The sequence below is a fragment of the Phacochoerus africanus genome, chromosome X (assembly GCF_016906955.1).
Source record: "Phacochoerus africanus isolate WHEZ1 chromosome X, ROS_Pafr_v1, whole genome shotgun sequence".
In the NCBI taxonomy this organism is placed as follows: Eukaryota; Metazoa; Chordata; class Mammalia; order Artiodactyla; family Suidae; genus Phacochoerus; species Phacochoerus africanus.
Window position 1 is genome coordinate 72951581 of NC_062560.1, and position 26776 is coordinate 72978356.

Below are 26776 nucleotides of genomic sequence, written 5' to 3' on the forward strand. Positions count from 1 at the left end.
CACTAAAGACTGAAAGTGGCCCTTTAAATTTTTTGATAATTCCGAATTCCTAATTACATTTTAGGAAGAAAATTATACAATATTTGAATACAGGGGATTTTTGAAGATGTCAAGATATACCTTTTCCAAAGGTCAAGGATCAATTTTAATCTGCTTAAAATTTTAATCTATTTGAAAAACATCTCTCATAGAAAAAAATTCAAATGTATTGTATATATTCAAGGAACTAGTAGTAAACTATAACTACAATATCCTTTAAGTAAATTCACCTCAGAAAATTTCTAAAGTTATAGATTTCATAAAGTAGAGGAATAATTATTTTTAAAAGGCTTCATTGTCCTGAATTTAACATTTTAAAATGAAGAAAAGTAGCAGCAAACAGCTCTTATTATCAAGGATAATTATTAGACAACATTAAATATCCCAAAATAAATAGAAGAGAAGGTGAAGTACAGGAACTTCGAGCATACAAACATGAGGTTACCAGCCTGAAAAAAAAAGAACTATGGACAGGGACAGAGAAGGATACCGTGACATAGTGAAGATACCGGAGTAAAAGAAACATTGAAATAAAGAAACAAAAATATTTTGTTTAATCCATCTAACACATTACCAAAATTTATTTTTTTTAAACCCCTTCACTCACAAAAATTTTCCTTTCATACAACTAGGGTGTTTTTGTTGTTCTGAGAATTAGGACTAAATTTTCTTTCTTTCTTTTTTTTTTTTTTTGTCTTTTTGGCATTTCTTGGGCCGCTCTCGCGGCATATGGAGGTTCCCAGGCTAGGGGTCTAATCAGAGCTGTAGCCATTGGCCTACGCCAGAGCCACAACAACACTGGATCCTTCACCCACTGAGCAAGGCCAGGGATCGAACCTGCAACCTCATGCTTCCTAGTCGGATTCGTTAACCACTGCGCCACGACAGGAACTCCAGTACTAAATTTTCTCATTGAAGTACTGAATATGACTCAACATAAAGTGATCTTAACACATACTTCTCAAGGATAACATTCAAAAAAGGGTTTCTGATCAATATAAATTTATGAATATTTAAGGCATACAGACTTAAAAGTTAAATGAATCTAAAGCATTTATTTATTTTGATTTAGACATTGTTTGAATTATTACATGTTACTTTATAAATAGTGCTTTTTTTCCCAGCACTCTCATTTCATGCAATAATAATACTCAAACTGAACTTTCAGTGCATCTTCAATGTCTCTGTCATCAGCGTTTTTGAGATACAGCAGTTTCTGATTCTGTGTATGATGCTCTCAGTAGGAATTTGATTTCAAGCCACATGTACCATTTACATAAAATTTGGATAGTCTCATAAAGTCTCATAAAAATTGGTAAACTCCATAACATAACTAATACCCCATATTAAATGTATGCTATAAATGATCTCTAAGAAACTTTACAATGATATCCAACAGCAGCAGTAGTTGAGATCCTACTATTAGGGAAAAAAATTACTAAAGGTATATTAAATTTCTTTCCTTGCTTTTTGTTTTTACTGATTCTGCCAGGTGATTTCTATAAATATGCAAAATCATCAATGACTGAGATCATTTCAAATTAATGTATCTCCTACAAATAGGTTTTTTTCCCCAAAATATACTCACTGAAAGAGCAACTGGTAAGATGAGAGATTTTATAAGGACTGAAATATTTTTTCTGAAAAACAATTTTGGAGAAAAAAATCTTGCCTGATATTTGGGCATACAGAGTAATTAGAAAATGGTATGAAATATATACAATTTATTCTTCGTCAATATATCTATATCTTAAATGTGATACCTATATTTTAGAATCACTGGAAAAATATTTGCTGAATGAGTGACTCCATAATTTTAGTTAAGTAAATAAAATGTTATTAATCTTATATTACAGATGAAATTTAGTATCTTCTTCAATGTAGGGTTATCATATGACACAAAATACAATCTAGTAGATTAAAAAATCAGATGAGAACTTTACCTGGTGTTCCTTTAGCCAGGATAAAAGTCCTGAAAAGCTAAAACTGGCCCAATTTCCTCCATAGTAGCTTCTTCTGTAACAACAAAAAATATGAGAAAGGGGTATTTTTTTAAAAAATCAGGTCACTGATCTTCATCCCACTTTATTTTCAACATTGCTACCTCAGAATTCAAAAGCACACATATAACTGGGATGCTGAGATTAGAGACAGTAGAAAAAAACAAACAGGTAGGCCTTAACAGATCTCAGAGCTAACTTTTCCTTGAATAAGGAGTTAAAAAACCTCTTTGGCCTCTGTAGAGCTTTCTGCAGTGACCAAGTGCCACTGATCCTTGTGATTGTGAACGGCTTAATACAGTCACCGAGCAGGCAACATGAACAAATTTGACTCCTAGGTTAATAAAGACGGATGGGAAGAAAACCTAGGTAGATCTCAAAGAAAGTCACTGGAAAAAACTGCTGAGTTTTCCACAAGCAGTAAACATCCACTGCTAGCACCACCACCAAACCCCTCTCCCAATCCTAAATAAATAAATTTTGCATATATATATATATATATATATATATATATATATATATATAATTGGGTACTCTAGATCTAGTGGAAGGCCCTGTGCTATCATTAGCCTTCAGGGCCAAAAATAAAAGTAGATTCTGGTACACAGCTATTCACATCAAGATTTTTGTGATAAGTATAACAAAAGCAATATTTCCATTGATAACTGGGTGAGCTATTCTTCAATCCACAGTCCTGTGAAGATCACTGTGTTTTAGAGAACTCAGAGGACTCCTAACTAGGATCAGGTAGACCCTGCAGACCCTGGACTTCTGGTTAACTTCTGTGGCAACCAGAACTCTCAGTACTACTCAGTACTACAAGGAAGGCTTCCCAATCCTTGCAAAACTCATCACGTTTATTGATTCTTGGTATGATGAGCCCCAACAGACACTCAATCTCACCTACAACATCCACTCTAGTTCTGGGTGATTCTTGGTTTTATTTTCCTTTTCATTTTTGCTTCTCTGTATCTTTCTCTAATGAAATGAAAATCCATAAAAGAGCTTCTTTAAACAAAAACTAAAACCTTTATTTAATATGATATATAAAATTGCTCATCCATCATGCTACTGGCTGTCCTCTCAAAATTCTGATATATTTCTCCTCAATCAACTGTTGACATGGGCCTTGAGAACGGTCAGCTTTTAGGCTCAAGTATTTTACCAAAAAATCCCTGCTTGGTTATAACAGAAAAAGTGGTTAAACTGAACACCTGCGAAAGTAGGTCTATTATTACAGATCACCACTTTACTTATAATCTGATAGTTCTCTCAGGGATAGTGCAAATTCATACACTCTCCAAAATCTCCAGAGGGCTTTAAAATTTAGATAAAATTTCAGCTATACTAACTATTCTAGATGTGGCAATCAAGGCAGCCTAGAAGCTGTGATCCCTTAGATCAGAGATAATAGTGGAGGAGAAGGTAGGCAAAGGCCAGTATAGACAAAAGGAGGAAGGAAAAGCGAGACATGTCAAGAGCTTCCCCAGAGCAAACTTATACTCTCGTCTCCCTTGCCTGAGAATAATACCCTTCTGCCATCCCTTCCCATCCTCTAAATAATACACTCAAAAAAACTAGAAAATATTTTGAGTGTTAAAAAAAATTAAAACAACCCTGAAACAGTGATAAAAACCACTGTCTTTATTTTTGTTGTTGTTGAGATATTTAGATTTCTTTAAAGTTATCATATGGTCCTAAGTGAGAAGCTCTGACTACTGAGTGAAAGCTTCAAGATCTAAGTAAATTTTTTAATGGTCACATCAATTTATAAGTAATAAAGATACATCAGAAATCTGACAATCAGGGTAGACAAAGGTTTCTCAGCCATGGACAGAGAAAGCAATAAAAAATACTGATAACTTAGAATTCATCAAAATGAAGAACTTCTCCACAAAACACATCATTTGAAAAAAAATGAATGGGCTAGGCACAAACTAGAAGAAATAGTCACAAAACATATCTGACAAAGGACTGGTATCCAGGATACATAAAGAACTCTTTCACTTTAATAGTAAGACAAATATTCAAAGTTTAAGCAAATGGTTTGAACAGACATTTCACAAAGGAAGAGAGATGTGGTTAATGAGCACATAAAAACGCACTCGACATCATTCATCATTGGGCAAGTACACATTAAAATAAACATTAAAAATGACTGTAATGAGATACCACTACACGTACACCAGAATAGTTAAAATAAAAAAGACTGAAGACTATGTTGGCATGGGTGGCTAGAATGATCACACATTTTGGTGGGAGTATAAAATGGCACAAAAGAAGGAGTTCCCGTCATGGCGCAGCGGAAACGAATCTGACCAGGAACCATGAGGTTGCGGGTTTGATCCCTGGCCTCACTCAGTGGGTCAAGGATCCAGCATTGCTGTGAGCTGTGGTGTAGGTCACAGACGCAGCTCGGATCCCGGGTTGCTGTGGCTGTGGCATAGGCTGGCAGCTGTAGTTATGATTCAACCGCTAGCTTGGGAACCTCCATATGCTGAAGGTGTGGCCCTAAAAAGCATAAAAAAAAAAAGCACAATTTTGGAAAATTGTCTGGCTGTTTCTTACAAAATTAAACATATATCTGCCCTTTGACCTTGGTATTTACAGAGGAGGAGGGCCTATGTTCATAAAAGAGCCATACAAGATTTTTCATAGCATTTTCATTGGCTAATAGCTCCAAACTGGTTACAATTCAAATATCCATCAATAGGAGCATAGATAAATAATAAGTTGTGGTATATCCATAGGATGGATACTGTTCACCAATGAAAAGGAATGAATTACTGATACATACAACAACATAGATGAATTTCAAAAAATGTTATGCTAAGTGAAAGAACCTTTGCCCCAAAAGAATGCATTTGGGATGATACCATTTATATGAAGTTCTTGAACAAGCTAAATTAATTGATCCCCAGTGAAAAATATCCTAAAAGTGATTGTCTTTGAGGGTGGGAGTAAAGGGCAGGATTTAAGGAACATGACAGGACTTTCTGGAACGATGGCAATGTTCTTTATCTTGATAAGGTTCTTAGTCACACAAGTATATGCATTTGCTAAAGCTTATTAAATGCTACACTCAAGATGTGTGTATTTTACTGCAATTTTACTTCAAAAAAAGAACCGTAAATAAATAACTCTAGCTAGTGATGGGCATCCTTAAGTGTTCTAGACTGAAGGTACTAAATGTGTACAACTTAACTTTGAAATGTACAAAACAATAAGATAGAATGATAGATGGACATAAAAGGAATAAATGGACAATTATGTAATAAAGCAAATATAGCCAAATATTAGTGGGAGAATATGGGTAGTGGATACTTAAGTGCTCACACTACAATTTTTTCAACTTTTCTGTATTTCTGAAAATTATAATAAAATCTTAGAAAAATAAAAGTAATCTGAGTTTTCAAACACTGACCATGATGTGTCAACTTCCAAGACATTTTCTGCTATTATTAAAAGTCTAAAAAATTCTATGAAAGGCCATCTTGCTGTTTCTTTCCATTATTAAATGACCTGAGGTCAGTTCATGGTCAAAATTTATTTTTCTCCCCTCTGCTTGGTCATATGGTTTTTGACAGAGCTAAATGGTTCTAGTATTTTTCCACACAGCTCCTATTTTCAACTTTTCCTGTTGATGTGCTCTTAACATCAGCATCTGGTGATCTCATGCAATTATGCATGTAAAAGGTGAAACATGGTTTTCATTACTATGGTCTTTCTGACAAGAGGGAAACATAATTATCAATAAACTCACTATAAAACCAAAGCAGATTTTGACTAAATTCATTCCGGTATTTGTATGGTTCTAAACATGGTTTATATCCTAAAGAGAAACCCAAAGACTTTAGGTATCAAAATCAGTATGACAAAAAGAAAAAAAAAATCAATATAACATTGGAATATGCTCTCTAGAACATAACTGCAATAGAAACAGTAATAATTAAAGCCCACCAAACATTTTCTTAAATTTTATCTTTAAAGATATAGCTTCTGAACTCTGACATTCAAATTCAATTTATAAAATACTATTTCCACAGTCTTTAAAACTGTTTCTGCAAGGAACAACAAGGCTAGGTTACTGGTTTTGTTTTTAAGACCCATAGATACGATTTATTTTAAGGACAAAGTGAGAACTTCCTGACTGAGAAAAAGGGGGAATGGGACATTTTCTGCCAATTTTGTGTCACAACTGTCTCTGTACATCAAGTAAAGGAAAAAGTAGTTTATGATAAAGGATGACGTTTATCTCTATTGTTAGGAACACTATTTTATATGTTGAAAAAGACTTCCTTAAAACTAGAGTCTCTTTGTGAAACTGGAGAGTGAATATTCACAGTTAGCAGCAAACATAAAACTAATATCTAAAACTCTCAAGTTTCATGATGGAAAAGGTGACCTATAATTTTCAATCAGAACAGTAAAAATCACAAAAGGACATTTTTATTTTCAAAGACAGAAAAGTCCAACCATCACTATACTGAGGTACAGCTTTGCATTGTGTGAAATGTTGACCTTAAAATTATAGAAAACATGGTTTTAATCTTTCTAAAGTTTCACACAGCTTATTCCATGTACCACCTAAGTTTTTCCAGACCCAGAAGGGAAATGAGTTACACAACTGTTTCCATTAACACCAACCAATAAAAATCTTTTAAAAAACAGAAAAAATAGTATTAAAAGAGTAACAAGAGATTTCTCATTGTTTACATAGTGTTTATTGGTAAAGCAATGTCATTTTGCTTAAGGTCTACTAACATAAAGGAAATACACTGCAGGTGGACACAGAGAAAGTTAAAAAGAGAAGGCTGAGCACTATACCTATTAATTTGAGCCCATTAATTAAATCCTAACTATTTTATTGTACATCATAATTGTAAGTCAGTATAGAAAATTCAGCAACATCCAATTGTCACATGATGTTCAACTACATCCTGTATTGGGAAATGGCTTCTATAAGCAAGTACCAGAACACTGACAAAAGATAGAGCTACTGACATTCAGGCACATCCATCTGGTAATCACTTTAATTATTAAGAAATCAGGGAGTTGAAAATGTTTTCAGACAGGTAGCAGATGGGGTCCAAACCTGCTGACAGAAAAGAGAAGCAGCATAGCCCAAACTCTAGATGCCACTATTCTGTATTCACTGATCCACAATTGCTTTTCCTATGATAGTAGTAATACTACCTTCCCCGACAGCATTTTCACATTTTCGAAATTGTTTTCACAACTGCTTTCTCATAGATTCTTTCAGCAATCTTGTGAGGCATACAGGTGTTATTTTGCAGATAAAGACATTGAGAATGGTCTATATAGAGATCAGGGCCACACAGCTACAATTGGCAGGACTGCCATTGACGAAGGTTCATCCAAACCCTAATCCTATTCATTGCAACACAAACAATCCCAAACTTCTAAGCTGGCTAGCATAATTCAGGCTATAGGACATTATAATGGTAGCTGTGGTTCAATGAAGTCAATCACTTAGATATTAAATATCACCTGGACCCAATCACTAAATTCACCTTCTCCAAACTATATCCTACCCATAAAATGGGCTGTTGATAGGTATTCCAAGAAAAAAAAAAGTTACAAATGACAAAATAAATTTGGAAAATGCTAGGTTTAAAAGAGTAAAACCAACCAAAAAGGTGTATTTATGGCAGAGCTTCTCTGTACCATTAAATATGTTAATGTTTGTTCTCTCCAAGAAGGAATAAATTAAGTTAACCACTTTTTTTGAAACAGCATTTGGTTCAACAGAATGTATTTTGAGAAATGCTTGCTTAATTTGTGTTAAGGGAAAGAAGAAAAATAGGATACTATGTATGTTGAGCTTGTCATTTTCCATTCACTATCTCATTTAATCTTCACAAGAATCCTGAGAGATTGGTGCTATAATTATCCCCATTTTAAAATTAGAAGAAAAAAACCCATGAAGTTAAGTATCTTGTTTTAACTTACTCAGCTAGGAAATGGCAGAGCCTGCACTTAATTAAGCCCAGGGCACATCAGGCCCCAAAGCCTATGCTCTTTCCACTCTATAACACTGTCTGCTATAATCTTCAAGATTGGAATATTTAAAATTATAAACATAAGCATATAATACAAATCCTGGAATCTGACTTACTATAAGTAAAGGCAATGGGATCCATTTACAGATGTTAGTTGGAATGAAGTCTACTTTTTCTTTCACTTCTCCAAGTCACCTGGATAATGAAAATAGGATAATAACTTCATGATACATCTACTTTAATGCCAAAACCGGAGGGACTGGGTCCATTTCTTGGACCTAAAAATACAACTAATTTTATTACACATCTTATATTTAATGTCCACAGATGTCTTTCTGCATATAAGAGTAATAAAATAATAGCACAGCATGTCTACTAGTATCAATTTGCCTACTAAATACCATGCACACTGAAAGAAGCTCTAGTCCATTTAAATTTGGTTAGAGAATTACAAAGAACCATGACATGTTTCTATCTTCCTAGTTGACAAATAGAAGAGGCTAGGGAATATATCAGACTTACCCCCATACAAATTCTCATTTACTAAAAGCTCCACAAACTTGATACATAGGCAAGTTGAGTTCCTTTCACCACAGCTTTATTCTAAGATCAAGGAAGGTCGCTCTCCTTGGGTATGCACATACAATTCTAATCTTAGAGAGAGACCAAGCCCTTACTTGGTTTTAAGAGTCCTATAAAGCTACAGGATACTGCTTTGACAACCAGATCAGTCTGCCAGAATGAAATAGCAGGCTGTGTTGCCCAGTTGTTAAGGCCAGAGAAGAGACTTCCTATGTTTAGAGTTATTAGTCATTCCACACTCACATATCATCCATTCAAGTGTGGACACAGAAGAATGCACACAGGAGTCTCCAGAGCCCTTTTCATTGGCATCTACCAGTCTAGTGTTAGCCAGGCATAACTAGGTTCACTGACAACCCACAGAAGGAAGAAGCGAGACAGAGAGATGAGAATGGGGGCACTGCTGAGAGAAAGACAGAACTGACAGGTCCAAGGACTGAGGACTGCTCATTCCCTCTCCCTTTTTCCCATCCTCTACTTCAAAGTAGTCACAGGTCCTAAAATTTAACCCTTCCTTTTATTTTATTTTATTATTATTTTTTTGCCTTTTTAGGGCTGCACTTGTGGCATATGGAAGTTCCCAGGCTAGGGGTCTAATTGGAGCTACAGCTGCCAGCCTACACCACAGCCACAGCAATGTGGGATCAGAACCACATCTGTGACCTACATCACAGCTCATGGCAAGCCCTGACCCGCTGAGCAAGGCCAGGGATTGAACCCACATCTTCATGGATACTAGTTGGTTTCATTTCCACTGCACCACAATGGGAAATCCCCCTTCCTTTTTCTTAAATGGTTTTGTTTTTTTGTTTTTTTTTTGTTTTTGTTTTTGTTTTTGGCGGGGGCACACCCAGGGCATGCGGAAGTTCCCAGGCCAGGGATCAAACTCGCCCCATAGCAGCAATCAGAGCCCCTTCAGTGACATCACCGAATCCTTAACCTGCTGTGCCACAAGAGAACTCCTAACCCTTCCTTTGTCATGGAAAGGCAAATCAGACTTCAGTTTCATTAATGGGAAAAAGGAGAAATTAGAGTGATAGGAAAAAGCTTTAAGCCTTATGGCTGTAGATCACTCTGCTTCCAGTTGTCAAGCTGAATGACAGTCTTCAAAGCCCCAAGGAGCTGCTAAAGAAAGATGCCATTTCAAAGAAAAAAAAAAACATATAAAATGAAGAGGAAGAAAATATAAGAGAATAGATTTCTCTTATATTTTCTTTTCAAAGGATGGTGAATGATTAAGAAATTGCTCCAAGAGGAGGAAGGTAGGGTGAGGGAGACATAGTGAAAAATGCATATGTACGCTCAATTATCTTTGCATGTAGTTTTCTGGTTTGTGTGAAGGCTATCCTCATTCAAACTTGCTGAATAAAACAAGTCAAAGTTAGTAATATCTAGAGAGATGCTGATATATCATGATTTCTGCAAAGAGCTGTCTCAATCAATCTAGCTTCTTTTGAGCTCTATGAGAAAAAAATCATCCTTATGCAAAAATTGTCATTTGCAAATGAAGCTCCTGTCATACAGATTCAGTGACCTAAAGATAAAATGACATTTCTGCTTCAAAACCATAAAAATTCACAAATTGCTTCCAAGGATTTTTTTTCCCACACTGCCCTCCAAAATAAAGGCTGAACATATTCCTGATGATTCCAAAGTAAAAGCCTTTTAGTTAACTTGCTACATTTGATAGTGAGACCTTGCTGGCTGCACCTCAACTTTTTACCTGTATCCCACTGGTCCCTCACAGGGACTCTTCAAGGTAGGTTGTACATTAGGCCCATTACGGAGTTGAGGAAAACAACATAGGTCACATAACTAATCATGAAGAGTAACAGCCTGAATCAAGTCTCCTGACCATCAAGCCCAGGATTTGTTTGTCTTCCAATCCTACAGTTTATCTTAATGAAAGAGTACAGCCTTTGCAGTCAAATGGACATGGGTTTAAACCCTGGTTCTTTCCCTTAATAGACAGTGGACAAGTTATTTAAATTCTCTTAGTTTGTTTTCTCATCTGAAAAAGGAGGGAATGTATACTTCTTTTAGAGAAATATAATAAGAATTAAATGCTTAATATTTGTAAAGTACCTAAAATAACACTAAGCAAATATTCAGTAAATGGTAGTTATTATGATTACATCATATTATTTGCAACAGCATAGAGCATCCTGAACACTAGATTATATTAAACAACTGAATACTATTTTCACTGAAATTAGTGCCACAGACTTCATGAAAAGTCTTTAACATGGGAAAATACAGAAAGCAAAAATCTAGGGTAACACTGGCTTCTTTGATAATTTTCTCTCCCTTACAGCAGACAGAGCATGGCCTTTTTTCTTTCATCTGGATAATAGAAGGTAAAAATAAGAATTTTTTTTGAAGTGAGAGTACATTTCCTTTTATTTCCCTATCCATTTATGGCAGTCTTAAATCTAAAACTTTTCAGTATAAGAGAAAGAGCCATGTTGCTTTATTTTGCCTTAAAAGAAAACAAACAGAACTCAATTTCCACAAACTAAAATCACTTAAAAAGAAACTTCATAGTAGGAGTAGCTGTTGAATCAATACTGGTTTCTTTTTGTAGGAGCCAATAATCATTGGACATTTAAACAAGAGTATCTTTGTCCTTACATTGCAGAAGCAAGACATCAAAACTAAATTCTCCACTTAATTCTATACATGTAGAGCTAATTTCCAGGGCAGAAAAACATCATAAAATTGATGTGACACACAACTGTAGATACAATTTCTGAGGTGATTTAATGAGGCAGAGCTTTATTAACCTATACACACAAAAATGCCTCTAATAAGAAATCAAGGTAAGTCTTTCTATAAAAGGAAAATGATGCTAGTTCTCAAAGATATTTATAGTCCCCTATGTTGAGAAGTCAATAAGTTATTTTAGGGAGTTCCTATTTTGGCTCAGTGGGTTAAGAATCTGACTAGTATCCACGAGGATGCAGGTTCGATCCCTGGCTTTGCTCTGTGGGTTAAGGATCTGGCATTGACATGAGCTGTGGTGTAGGTTGTAGACAGGGATCAGATCTGGTGTGGCTGTGGCTGTAGTGTAGGCCAGGAGCTGCAGCTCCAATTTGACACCTAGCCTGGGAACTTCCATATGCTGCAGGTGTGGCCATAATAAGCAGAAAAAAAAGATTTATGTGGTGAGGTAACATCATTGTTTTCAATTCAATTTTTCATTCTTTGAAGCAATTACAGTAGAAAGTGAAAACTGAAAGAGAAACAAAATAAAACTAAACAATGACAAACATAATACAGGAGAAAAGATTGACTGAGGCTGCATAGATGAATTATTATTGTTAGAAGTAGATACTGTTCAAATATAAACTTTTGGTCTTTTTGGACGTCCATCTAACAACTTCAAGATTGAAGTAAATATCAACCTCTACATTTTGATTTGCAAATTGCTTTTCTAAATCACAACATCTATTCTTGAAGTTTCACATGTCAACAGCTTATTAATATCTACAGTAAATCTATTTCTCTAAAAAGAACCATAGATTTCACATTTATTTAGACAGATAATTGGCACTCAAAAATCGAGCTCCTTCAATTACAATTTGGCAGGAGTTAACTTTAGTTTAAAATCTGCCTGCAAGAGCTCCCGTCGTGGTGCAGTGGTTAACGAATCCGACTAGTAACCACGAGGTTGCGGGTTCGGTCCCTGGCCTTGCTCAGTGGGTTAAGGATCTGGCGTTGCCGTGAGCTGTGGTGTAGGTTGCAGACGCAGCTCAGATCCCACGTTGCTGTGGCTCTGGTGTAGGCCGGTGGCTACAGCTCCGATTCAACCCCTAGCCTGGGAAACTCCATATCCCTCAGGAGCAGCCCAAGAAACGGCAAAAAAAAAAAAAAAAAAAAATCTGGCTGCAAAATTTATGACAACACAGCAATAGAATGACTGTTGTCAATGAGATTAGCTGCTGCTGATAGTGACAATACTGGGATAGTGTTTATAAATCCACAGAGGCTGGAGTTCCCATCCTAGCACAGTGGAAATAATCCGACTAGGAACCATGAGGTTGCACATTGATCCCTGGCCTCGCTCAGTGGGTTGAGGATCTGGTGTTGCTGTAAGCTGTGGTGTAGGTTGAAGATGCGGCTCAGATCTTGTGTTGCTGTGGCTCTGGTATAGGCCAGCAGCTGTAGCTCTCACTGGACCCCTTGCCTGGGAACCTCCACAGGTGTGGTGCTAAAATGACAAAAGTCAAAAACAAACAAACAAGGAAACAAACAGGAGTTCCCGTCGTGGCGCAGTGGTTAACGAATCCGACTAGAAACCATGAGGTTGCAGGTTCGGTCCCTGGCCTTGCTCAGTGGGTTAAGGATCTGGCGTTGCCGTGAGCTGTGGTGTAGGTTGCAGACGCGGCTCGGATCCTGCGTTGCTGTGGCTCTGGTGTAGGCCGGTGGCTACAGCTCCGATTGGACCCCTAGCCTGGGAACCTCCATATGCCGTGGGATCGGCCCAAGAAATGGCAAAAAGACAAAAAAACAAAAAAAATAGTCCATCAGGATGAAATTATCAGGTCACTATTCTGCTGGCTAACTACAGAAATCTTTCTGCAAAATGGAGAATTTTATATAATTTCTTACTATAACATTTAACTTTATTGAGGAACAGAAGTTATACAAGCTCATTAAGTCAAACTAACTATGTGAATTTTTAAATTGGAGAAAAAGAAAAAGATCATAAAGTGATTTTACAAATATTCAAACGTGGTAAAATATTGGGACAATAACTTTTTCCCACAAATACAGATATTTATAATTAAAATACATATGTATATGAATGGCTACATTTTGTTTATAACAGGAAACCGGAAACAGCCTAAAATACAGCAGTAAAGAACTGGTTAAATAAATCTTAGTGTGTTCATAAGAAAAAAGTAATATATAGCCCATTACAATTAATTGAAAAAAATACCATTTTTGGCAAGTTAAAATGTTGTTTAAGTAAGAAACAAATAAACAAGTACATCATCCCAGGGATACAAAAATTTTTCAATATCTACAAGTCAGTGTGATATACATTAACAAATTAAAATCATATGACTATCTCAATAGATGCAGAAAAAAAAACTTTTGACAAAATTCAACATCCATGTATGATTAAAAACCCCAGAAAGTAGGCATAGAGGGAAGATACTTCAACATAATAAAGGCTATAGATGACAAACTCTCAAAAATAAAATAAAATAAAATCCATACTCAACAGTGAAAAGCTGAAAGTATTTCTGCTAAGATCAGGAACAACACAAGGATACTCATTCTTACCACTTTTATTCAACATAGTATTGGAAGTCCTAGCCACAACAGTCAGACAAGAAAAATAAATGAAAGGAATCCAAATTGAAATCCAAATCCACTACTTGCAGATGGCATGATACTACATATAAAAAATCCTAAAGACACTACCAGAAAAAAAGAGCTCATCAATAAATACAGTAAAGATCCAGGAAACAAAATTAATATACAGAAATCTGTTGCATTTCTACAAACTAACAATGAACTATCAGAAAGAAATTAGAAAAAAAATCCAGATGGCCAGCAAACACAGGAAAAAATGCTCAACATCACTGATTATAAGAGAAATGCAAATCAAAACTACCATGAGATACCACCTCACACCAGTCAGAATGGCCATCATTAAGACGTCCACAAATAACAAGTGATGGAGGGGCTGTGGAGAAAAGGGAACCCTCCTGCACTGTTGGTGGGAATGTCAACTGGTACAGCCACTATGGAGAACAGTTTGGAGATACCTTAGAAATCTATCCATAGAACTTCCATATGACCCCGCAATCCCAGTCTTGGGCATCTATCTGGACAAAACTCTACTTAAAAGAGACACGTGCACTCGCATGTTCACTGCAGCACTATTCACAATAGCCAAAACATGGAAACAACCCAAATGTCCATCAACAGATGATTGGATTCAGAAGAAGTGGTATATATACACAATGGAATACTACTCAGCCATAAAACAGAACAACATAATGCCATTTGCAGCAACATGGATGGAACTAGAGACTCTCATCCTGAGTGAAATGAGCCAGAAAGACAAAGACAAATACCATATGATATCACTTATAACTGGAATCTAATAGCCAGCACAAATGAACATCTCCTCAGAAAAGAAAATCATGGACGTGGAGAAGAGACTTGTGGCTGCCTGATGGGAGGGGGAGGGAGTGGGAGGGATCGGGAGCTTGGGTTTATCAGACACAACTTAGAATAGATTTACAAGGAGATCCTGCTGAATAGCATTGAGAACTATGTCTAGGTACTCATCTTGCAACAGAACAAAGGGTGTGGAAAAAAAATGTAATGTATACATGTAAGGATAACTTGATCCCCTTGCTGTACAGTGGGAAAATAAAATAAAAATAAAAATAAATCCCATTTACCATCTCATCAAAAAGAATGAAATACCTAGGAATAATACTTAGGAGGTAAAAGACCTGTACTCACAAAATTATAAAACATCAAAGAAAGAAACTGAAGAGGACATAAATAGATGGAAAGATACGTCGTGTTCTTGGATTGGAAGAATTACTTTTTTTTTTCTTTTTACAGCCACACCTACAACATGTGGAAATTCCAAGGCCAGGGGTCAAATTGGAGCTGCAGCTGAGGCCTATGCCACAGCCATGGCAACATCAGATCCAAGCCACATGTGTAACCTATGCCACACTTTGCAGCAACAGCAGATCCTTAACCCAGTGAGCAAGGTCAGGGATCAAACCCACATCCTCACAGAGATGTCAGGTGCTTAACCTGATGAGTCACAATGGGAACTGTGAATTAATATTATTAAAATAACTATATCACCCAAGGAAATCTACAGATTAAATGTAATCCCTATCAAAATACCATTGGCAGAGTTCCTATTGTGGCCCAGGGGTTAGTGAACCTGACTAGCATCCATGAGGATGTGGGTTCAATTCCTGGCCTTGCTCAGTGGGTTAAGGATCCGGCATTGCTGTGAGCTGTGGTGTACATCACAGATGCAGCTTAGGTCCCACACTGATGTGGCTGTGGCATAGTCCGGCAGCGTCAGCTCCAATTGGACCCCTAGCCTGGGAACCTCCATATGCCACAAGTGGGGCCCTAAAAAAAAAAGACAACAACAACAAAATACCATTGGCATTTTTCACAGAACTAGAACAAATAATTTTAAAATTTGTATGGAAATACGAAAGACCCTAAATGGCCCAAACAATCTTGAGTAAGAGGGAGTAGAAGTAATCATGCTCTGTGAGTAAGATTGAGTAAGAGAGAATAGGAGTAATCATGCTCTGTGACTTTAGACTATACCACAGAGCTACAGTAATCAAAACAGTATGGTACTAGCATAAAAACAGCTGCATGGATCAATGGAATACAATAATTAGCCCAGAAATCAACTCACCTAATCTTGGTTAATTAATCTATGACAAACAAGATAAGAATACACAATGCAGAAAAGACAGTCTCTACAATAAGCGGTACTGGGAAAACTGGACAGCTACATCTAAAAGAATGAAATTAGAACATTCTCTAATACCATATACTAAAACTCAAAATGGATTAAAAGCCTAAATGTAAGACAAGAAACCATAAAACTCCGAGAGGAAAACATAGGTAGAACACTTTTTGACATGAATTATGGCAACTTTTTTTTGGATCTGTCTTCTAAAGCAAAAGAAATAAAAGCAAAAATAAACAAAGGGGACCTAATTAAACTTAAAAGCTTTTGAACAGCAAAAAAACCTATTGACAAAATAAAAAGTCAATATACTGAACGGGGTAAAATATTTGCAAATGTTATGACTGATAAGGAGATAAAATCCAAAATATGTAAATAGCTTATACAACTCAACATTAAAAAAACAACCTTATTAAAAAATGGGCAGATGCAAGAAATAACAACAACAACAACAAAAAAAGACAAAAAAAAATTGGGGAGTTCCCGTCGTGGCGCAGTGGTTAACGAATCCGACTAGGAACCATGAGGTTGCGGGTTCGGTCCCTGCCCTTGCTCAGTGGGTTAACGATCCGGCGTTGCTGTGAGCTGTGGTGTAGGTGGCAGACGCGGCTCGGATCCCGCGTTGCTGTGACTCTGGCGTAGGCCGGTGGCTACAGCTCCAATTGGACCCCTAGCCTGGGAACCTCCATATGCCGAGGGAGCGGCCCAAGAAATAACAACAACAACAACAATAACAACAACAACAACAAAAAAAGACAAAAAAAAATGGGCAGATGACCTGAACAGAAATTTTTCAAAAGAGGAAATACAGATGGCCAACAGGCACATGAAAAGATGCTCAACATCACTAATTATCAGGGAAATGCAAATCAAAACACAATGAGATACTGCCTCAAAACTGTCAGAATAGCTATCATCAAAAAGATCACAGATAACAAGTATTGGAGAGGATGTGGAGAAAAGGGGAACACTTGTATACTACTGCTGTGAATGTAAATTGGTACAGTTACTGTGGAAAACAGTCTGGAAGTTTCTCAAAAAACTTTAACTAGAACTACCACATGACCCAGCAATTCCATTCCTGGGTATATATATATTAAAAAAAAATTCAAATAGATACATGCACCAGTGTTCATAGCAGCATTATTTATAATTGCCAAAGTATGGAAGCAACGTGTCCATCAATAGATGAAGATGTGGTGTGTACACACACACACACACACACACACTAGAATACTCAGCCTTGAAAAAGAATGAAATGTTGCCATTTGCAACAACATGGATGGATCTGGAGAGTATTAGGTTAGGTGAAATAAGTCAGAAAAAGACAAATAACATATGATATCACCTATATGCAGAATCTAAGAAAAAAAATTTTGAATATAACAAAAAAGAAACAGACTCACAGATAATAGAGACCAAACTAGTGGTTACAGTGGAGAAAGGGAGGAGGGGCAATATAAGGGTAAGGGATTAAGAGGTACCAACTATTATGTATAAAATAAGCTGCAATGATATATTATACAACACAGGGAATCTAGTCAATATTTTAAAATAACTACAAATGGAGTGTAACTTTTAAAAATGGCAGCTCACTAGATTGTACACCTATAATTTATGTAATATTGTATATCAACTATACTTAAATCAAATAAGAAAACATCTTCCATAAGAAAACTTATATACCTACTGCAGTACTTGTCCACCAAAATCTCCCCTCCTCCCCTTAGCTGGGAGCAGACATGGGGCCATTAGATGAGAGATGAAGTTTCATGTCTCCATATAACTATATGGGTATATGTACATATATGACTAAGCTTTTGTCCGGGGAATAAAAGTGATATATGTCACTCCAGGCCCAGGCCTTGAAAGGACAAAGGTCTACCCACACGCTCTCTCCTTCCTGGAAACTAAAATTGAGCAAGCCTGTGACCCGGTTTAAACAAAGCAAACAAGGAGTATCCTAGGGGATGGTAAAGAAATGAGAGGGAAGGAGCCTAAGTCCTAACAGAGCAGAGCATCCCCTCATTAGCACTGGGACTCTTCACATTTGCTTTAACCAGATATTCCTTTTAATAACTGTTTTTTAAGCCACTGTATTTTGGGTCTCTTTATTATAGCCCCTTATTCTTTCATTCTAACTAATACAGCATGGCACAGAAAAATGTCCTACCTAATGTTCATGGCATACATAAAATAACAAGTGACAGCAGTATGCTTTTTTATTTTTGCCCTCATGATAGAGTGTATACATAATACTTTCGTGATTTAAAAAACTTCAAAAGCAGGATTTTAATAAATTTAAAAATAAAAATCATTTTATTTCTCCTCTGATCCTGTGGAGGGAAAAAAGAAAAATTCTCTAGAGCAGAGGCCTGAAAACTTTTTCTGTAAAAGGGTTTGATAGGAGTTCCTGTCATGGCTCAGCAGAAATGAATCTGACTATGAGGATGCAGGTTCAATCCCTGGCCTCGCACACTGAGTCAAGGATCCGGCATTGCCATGAGCTGTAGCGTAGGTCGCAGACACAGCTCGGATCTGGCATTGCTGTGGCTGTGGCCTAGGTCAGAGGCTACAGCTCTGATTCAACCCCTAGCCTGGGAATCTCCATATCCCATGGGTACGACCCTAAAAAGACAAAAGAAATTAAAAATAAGAGGGTTTGATAACAAATATTTAGGTTTTGCAGGTCATTAGATTTCTGTCACAACTACTCAACTCTGCCACTGTATAACAAAAGCAGACACAGACAATACATAAATGAATGGGCATGGCTGTGTTCCAATACTTTATTCACAAAAACAGGCAGCTATCCTGTCATCCACATTTTAGAGTATAATCCTTGTCTAGAGTATAATCCTCAATGTACCATATTACATAGTTTAGACTGTTTTATTTATTTTTAGAGTGTTTTAAAACATTAAAGTAACAGTGAGTAGCTTTCATTCTCCATGACTATAAAAATCTTTTTAAAAAAACTGAAAATCTGGAAATGGCAAAACAAACCAAACATGTTCTACAGAAACTTTCTTATCCTATTCCTTCAAGAAATGTAAAGTAAGCTCTCCCGAATCCCACACTATCAACTGGCACTTATGAAGAGCCTACCCACAGATGGTGCTCTGCCAGGTGACAAAGACAACGCCCTTCACATGCCAAGATGATCCTAGGATGTGTGCTATTATTGTTCCAGCTGTGGTGATGAACCATAAGGGTTCATTTACTTTATCTCCAATCTCCTGTAGAGTCAACATTTGGCTAGGTTACAAATTCTGACCAGGAATAAGATAAGTTCTTGGTCCCTTCACATTCATATACTCTCATATTGAATCATTTATCCAAAAATTAATTACTAAGCACTCATGTACCAAGCATCTGAGAGCAGATAAAGTATATACTAACATGAGGCTTCTTGGTATTTCCTTTGAAGTAGTTCTCCAGGCTTAAAAGAAAGCTTAGGCTAGGGGAAATCCTACATAAGAACAAAATGTTGTTGAATTTTCAGGTTTCATTTTTTAAAATCTGGTAAATTTTGTATCTTATTCCAATATATACCCATTTTCAAATAATATTTTTAAATATTCTCCATTTAATGGGCGGTATCAGTATTGGTGTATATATCTGTATACCTATATATACCTAGACACAGAAATATAATTGTGTATGTATGAATGGCTTAATATACATTAATATATTAACTAGCACTGTCCCCTGAGGGCCTAGAAACAATAACACCCCAGTAAGAAAGACAACTAGTATTCAGTACCTGGTTTCTACATACCATTCTCAAATACATGGAGAGAGGGCTCATGGATAAGTAGGCAATTCCAGGGCTACAGCAGGGAAAACAAGATAAGCCTGAGCATCCTGCAGTGTCAAAAAGTAAGGAAGTGCTCAAACAAGGATTATTTCACAAGGGCTCAGGAACCAACTGGAAGGAACTCAAAACAACCAAGGTGGAACAATTTGAGCAAAAAAATAAACAATGCTAAAGTTGCAAAATTAGTAGTGAGTTTGTTTACATTTACTCAGCTTCCTCTAATGCTTATGTAGCCATGGTACCATTATCAAAACTCAGAAATTAATATTGGTGGAACACAAACCACTAAATTATATTCTTAATTTGAGTTTCACTGATTTTTTTTTCAATAATGTTATTTTTCTGTTTCAGGATCTCATCCAGAACCCCACTTTGCATTTAGTTGTTAATAGTCTCAAATTACATCCCCCAAGGTACACTAATGTTTGCCTAATGATGATTTTGTATTTTCCTCTTCCCATCTTCATTTATTTATTGCAATTCTTCTATAAATAACAGTTGTATATTCTCCTTCATTTATTTATTTATTTATTTATGAACTAGAAAAGAGGTCTGCAAATATTTTCTATAAAGGGCCAGATAACACATTTTTAGGCTTTGCCAACCATATAGTTTTTGCTACAGCTACTTAAATCTGCCCTTGCAGTGTGAAAGAAGCCATAGTCACTATGTAATCATGTATATCTATACCTAAGCATGGCTGTATTCCATAAGACTTTATGGAAAAAACAAGTAAGTGGATAACCTTTGGACCATAGTTAGTAACCCCAGAATATAAATAAAGATGAAGCTGAATAAACTGCCCAAAATGCAGTATCAAAAACTAAAAAGATGAAAAATATGAAAGAAACATTAAGAGGCATAAAAAAGATAGAACGAGAAGGTCCAATATGTAAAAGATTTTCCACAAGAAAGAATAAGAGAGAGGTAATGTCTAAAGAAACAGTTGAGGGAGTTCCTGTCATGGCTCAGCAGCAACGAATCTGACTAGCATCTATGAGGACGCAGGTTCAATCCCTGGCCTCACTTAGTGGGTTAAGGATCCAGCATTGCCATGAGCTGTGGTTCAGGTCACAGACGTGGCTCAGATCTGACATTGCTGTGGCTGTGATGTAGGCCAGCAGACAGAGCTCCAATTCAACCCCTAGCCTAGAAACCTCCAGATGCCATGGGTACAGCCCTAAAAAGACAAAAAAAAAAAAAAAGAAAGAAAGAAAGAAACAATTGAAGGTTTTTCCCACCAATGAAGGCATAAATCACCTGATTTCAAGAAACAAAACAAGTTCTGAACAGGAAAATAGAATAGAAATAAAATCCACACCTCAACAAATAAGAGGAAAACTATGTAACTATAAAGACAAACAGAAGTGAGGCAATCAGAAAGAAAAGAGAATTCATCTAGAAAAGAATGACATTTCTCAACAACAACAAAAGAAGCCAGAGGACGAAGTGCTGAGAGAAGATCACCCTCAGAGTGTAATTATAGGGTCAACTAAACTATAACTTCAAATTGAAAGTGAAATAATGGCATTAACGAAAAAAGACAGCACTTACTACTAAGAGATTCAGGTTGAAAGTACTTCAGGAAGCAGAATATTGGCTCCAGAATGAAGAATAAGCAAAAAAAGACTGATAAACATATGGGCATAACCAAACAAGCATTGACTATAAAAAATAAATAAAATAACAAAAACTGAAAGGAGTATAGTGAGTTCTCTTGTGGCACAGCTAAGGATCTGGCATTGTCAATACAGTGGCTCAGGTCACTGCTGCTGTGGTGTGGGTTCAATCCCTGGCCCAGGAACTTCTGTATGCTGTGGGTGGAGCCCCCCTAACCCCCCAAAAGGAGTATAAGATCAAAATATCACCAAAACACTAGATAACAATAAACATTAGAGGGGTGACCACTGTGTTGCCTGATAAGAATAAATATTTTGATTATCTTGAAAATCAAATTTGAATATATAATATCAAAAGTTTAAGATTATTCTAGTATAAAGAAAATTTCATCTGTAACTCCAAACCAGTTGTGGGGAAGGAAAAAGAATATAAACTTTACTCTATTCAATAAAAGGCAGAAAACTAAGAGAAGGAAAGCAAAAAAAAAAAAAAAAAGAAGGCTAAAGAGAAAGCATTTAATAAGATGGCAGAAATATATTTAGTGAATCAGACTAAATTTAGTTAAAAGACAGATTTCAAGATTGAATTAAGATGTAAAACCTGCTTATATGTTATTTGTAAGAGGCACACAGAGCATAAAGACACAGAAAGACTGAAAATAAAAGGGCAAAGAAGAAATACGGGAGGAGGGGACAAGGGAACTTGATATCATTATGTAATAACATTAAAAAAAAGACTAAGACAAAAAAGCATTATCAGAGAAAAAACGTAAGATAAACTACATAAAGATACTATAATTCTAAATCTATACACCTTTATGAACAGAGATTCAGAATATACAAATCAAAAATTAATAGAATTATACAGAAAATTAAGAATGACATGACCAGTAAAGGAGATTTTTATTTCTTTATATTTATATATTTTTTTACTGCACAGCATGGTGACCCAGTTACACATACATGTATACAAACACTTCCACAATTAATAGATCCATCAGCTAACAGAAATTCTGAACCAACAAAATTAACAAGTTTGATTAACAGATTGAACTCCATATCCAACAATGAGCAAAAACATTATTTTTAAGCCACATGGAGTCATATGGCTCCAAATCATAAAGCAATTCTCAGAAACACTAGATAATTGATGTACAGAGCTAATTATTTGACAATAATATAATTAAATTAGCAACCAACTACCAAAAAAAGGAAAAAGGTAGTTAAAAATAGATTTGGTTAGAATGTAAGAACTCTCAAAACTCAACAGGAAAACAAACAATCCATTTAGAAAATAATATAAAGACATGAAGACATTTTATCAAAGAGGATATTCAGATAGCAAATAAGCACATGAAAAACGTCCAACATCATTAAACATTAGGGAAGTGTGGGAGTTCCCACTGTGGCTCAGCAGTTAACAAACCGAGGAGTATCCATGAGTACGTGAGTTTGAGCCCTGGCCTTGCTCAGTGGGTTAAGGATCCAGCATTGCCATGAGCTGTGGTGTAGGTCTCAGACACGGCTCAGACCCAGCACTGCTGTGGCTGTGGCTTAGGCTGGCAGCTGTAGCTCCAACTCGACCCCTAGCCTGGGAACCTCCATATGCCGCATGTACGGTCCTGAAAAGACAAAAGACCAAAAGAAAAAAAAAATTACGGAAGTGTGAATTAAAACCACAATGAGATATCACTATACACCAATAAGAATTGCACCCCCATTCCAAAAGAGTTGACAACACTAAATGCTGGCAAAGATGCAAAGAAACTAATCACTTGTACATTGCTAGTGGGAATTTAAAATGGTACAGGCATGCTGAAAAATACTTTGCATTTATTAAAAAACTAAACATGCCATTACCAAATAACCCAACAACTGTACTCTTTGAGCATTTATCCCAGAAAAATATAAACTTAAGTACATATACACAAAAACCTATAGATGAATATTAACATAGTAATTTTATTTGTAATAGCCAAAACTAGATTCAGCCTAAATGCCCTTCAACAGGTGAATGGTTAAACTATGATACATACACAATATAGAATAACACTCAGTATTTAAAGAGGAACAAACTATTATTGATACATACAACAACCTTGATCAATCTCCAAGGGAATTATGTTGAGTGAAAAGGCCAAAGTCAAAAAAATACATACTGTACAGTTCCATTCTCAAAATGAAAAAATTATAGAGCTAAAAAATAAATTTGTTGTTGCTGAGGTTAGAAACAGAGGAGGCAGAGGAGGGAAGTGGGTATGGATACAAAAAGGCAACAGGAGGAATCTTTGTTGTTGGAACTGATCAGGAGTTTGTAACTTTTTCTACACTAACTTGAATATACACATGATAAAAACTTACATATTTTTCTGCAACTTCTTTCTCTGGAGAGTATATTGCAGGACATACAAAAGGTAACAGTAAATGCTCCCAGGAGGTGAGACTAGAGGGTAGAAAGGGAGGGTGGTTGCAGGGAGGAAAAATGAAGAGGCACACTAGAATGTTTTTACTTTCTCGTTTGCATGTTTTGCCATGAGTGTTCAACATTATAAATTTAATAAGATATTGAAATAAAAATGTATAAAGAAATCCAAAAACATGCCTCTAAATAACTAACAGACCAAAAAAAAGACCATAATGGCGCTAATATTTAAATCTTATGGAAGACAGCTAATGTGATCCTAAGAGAGAACTAGAATCATAAACAACTATATCAAACAAAAAGGAAAGGTTAAATATAAATAGCTAAGAATTCAATTCGAGAAATTAGAAAAGGAACAAAAGTGATTTCAACCCAAAGAAATCAGAAGGAAGGAAATCATTAAGATAAACATAGCTATTAATTAGCTAGAAAAAAATAACACAGAAGGATAAAACAAAGTGAAAGCTAGTTCTTTCAAAAGACTAATATAGACAAATCTCTGCCAAGACATACTGATGAAAAAGAAATAGAAAAAAGACACAAGTAATATTAAGAACGAAAAAAGAGTGTATAATCACAGCTGAGGCAGAGCCTAGAGAGCAAGGGATAGAGGTATATGTGATGCAATTAGAAAGGAGGAAGAGAGAAAATCAGAACCTCTCTGTATCTTATTTTGCTCCTAACTTGTTTGGCACATGACCTTGGATCTGCCCTTCCTCTGAAGTCCTCCCTTGCTTCACTTATAATTCCAACAGTGCCCACAACCACAACACACACGCCAATCACCTGCCATTGCCACTTGCTATGGGTTTTGGGCAAAAAACCTGCAGGAATTTCCACCTCTTATTAATTTCCTAAGGCGTCTTATATTGGAAGAGTGCTGCCTTCAAGAAAATACTTGTTCAGACGGGATTAAGATGGCGGAATAGAAGGACTGGAGCTCAACTTCTCTCCTAAAAACAACAAAATTCACAACTAAAGACTGAGCAATCTCCACCCAAATGGACCGGAAACCTTAAAAAAGATACCCTACTCCAGAAGAAAAAGAGGAGGCCACATCAAGAGGTAGGAGGGGCGATTTCGCGATATAAACAACCCCATACCTCCTGGGTGGGAAGCTCCACAGACTGGAAACCAGCTGGTTCACAGAGACTCACCTACAGGAGTAAGAGTTATGAGCCCCACATCAAACCCTCAAATTTAGGCATCTGGCACTGGGAGAAAGAGCCCCTGGAGCATCTGGCATTGAAGGTCAGTGGGGCTTGTGCGCAAGAGCTCCACGGGACTGGGGGAAACGGAGACCCCATTCTTAAAAGGTGCACACAGACTTTCACGTGCACTGAGTCCCAGGGCAAAGCAAAGTCTCCAAGGGAATCTGGGTCAAACCTCACCGCAGTTCTTGGAGGACATCCTGGGAAAACAGGGGTGAATGTGGCTTGTTGTGAGGGAAGGACATTGAAAGCAAAGCTCTCGGGAATATTCAGCAGCAGTGCCTTTCTCTGGAGGTGGCCATTTTGGGAAAATCTGGCCCCACCTGTCAGCCAGCCACTGAGAAGCCCCAGGGCAAACAACAATCCAGGTGGGATCACAGCCCCACCCCTCAGTAAACAGGCTACCTAAAGACCCCTCAGGCACACAGCTGCCTCTAATCCCATCCAGAGACTAAGCCCCACCCACAAGAGGGATTAGAATCGGCTCCTCCTACCAGGGGGCAGGCATCAGCCCCTCCCATCAGGAAGCCTACACCAAGCCCCCATAGTGACTTCAGCCGCAGGGGGGCAGACATCAGAAGTAAGAGAGGCTACAACTCTAGTATCGGTAAGAAGGTCACCACACCAAAAACCTATACAAATGAAAAGACAGAGAACTATAACTCAGATGAGGGAGAAAGAAAAAAAACCCAGAAAAACAGCTAAGCCATGAGGAGATTCTCAGCCTCCAGGAAAAAGATTTTAGACTGTTGATGCTGAAGAAGATGCAAGACATTGGAAATAAACTGGAGGCAAAGATGGATAACTTACGGGAAACACTGACCAAAGAGATACAAGATATAAAACTGAAACAAGAAGAGATGCAAAATACAATAACTGAAATAAAAAATTCACTAGAAGCAGCCCACAGCAGAATACAGGAGGCAGAAGAATGAATAAGTGAGGTGGAGGACAGATTAGTGGAAATTACGGATGCAGAACAGAAAAGAGAAAAAAGATTGAAAACAAATGAAGAGAGTCTCAGAGAACTCTGGGGCAATGTGAAACGCACCAACATCCGTATTATAGGGGTGCCAGAAGGAGAAGAGAGAGAGAAGGAGACAGAAAAAATATTCCAAGAGATAATAGCCGAAAACTTCCCTAACATGGGGAAGGAATCACTCACTCAAATCCAGGAAGCACAACGAGTACCATACAAAATAAACCCAAGGAGGAACACCCCGAGACACATGTTAATCAAACTGACCAAAATTAAAGACAAAGAGAAAATCTTGAAAGCAGCTAGGGAAAAGAAACAAGTAACATACAAGGGAACCCCAGTAAGGTTATGGGCAGATTTTTCAGCAGAAACTCTGCAGGCCAGAAGGGAGTGGCACCATATGCTTAACGTGATGAAAGAAAAAAACCTCCAACCAAGATTATTCTACCCAGCAAGGCTCTCCTTCAGATTTGAAGGAGAAATAAAAACCTTCTCAGATAAGCAAAAGCTGAGAGAATTCAGCAGCACTAAACCAGCCTTACAACAAATACTAAAGGAACTTCTCTAGGCAGAAAAGAAGGAAAGGAAAAGGAGC

The 26776-nt window shown here is 36.8% G+C and overlaps 1 protein-coding gene across 2 annotated transcripts in view; it reads right to left on the reverse strand.

Annotated features, from left to right (window-relative positions):
• CHM (CHM Rab escort protein) overlaps positions 1-26776 on the reverse strand; it is a 187494-nt gene that overhangs the window by 125948 nt on the left and 34770 nt on the right. For both annotated transcript variants that reach the window (XM_047764611.1, XM_047764610.1), the window contains exon 3: positions 1983-2055. In XM_047764611.1, the coding sequence (XP_047620567.1) occupies positions 1983-2055 (73 nt within the window). The remainder of the gene's footprint in view (positions 1-1982; positions 2056-26776) is intronic.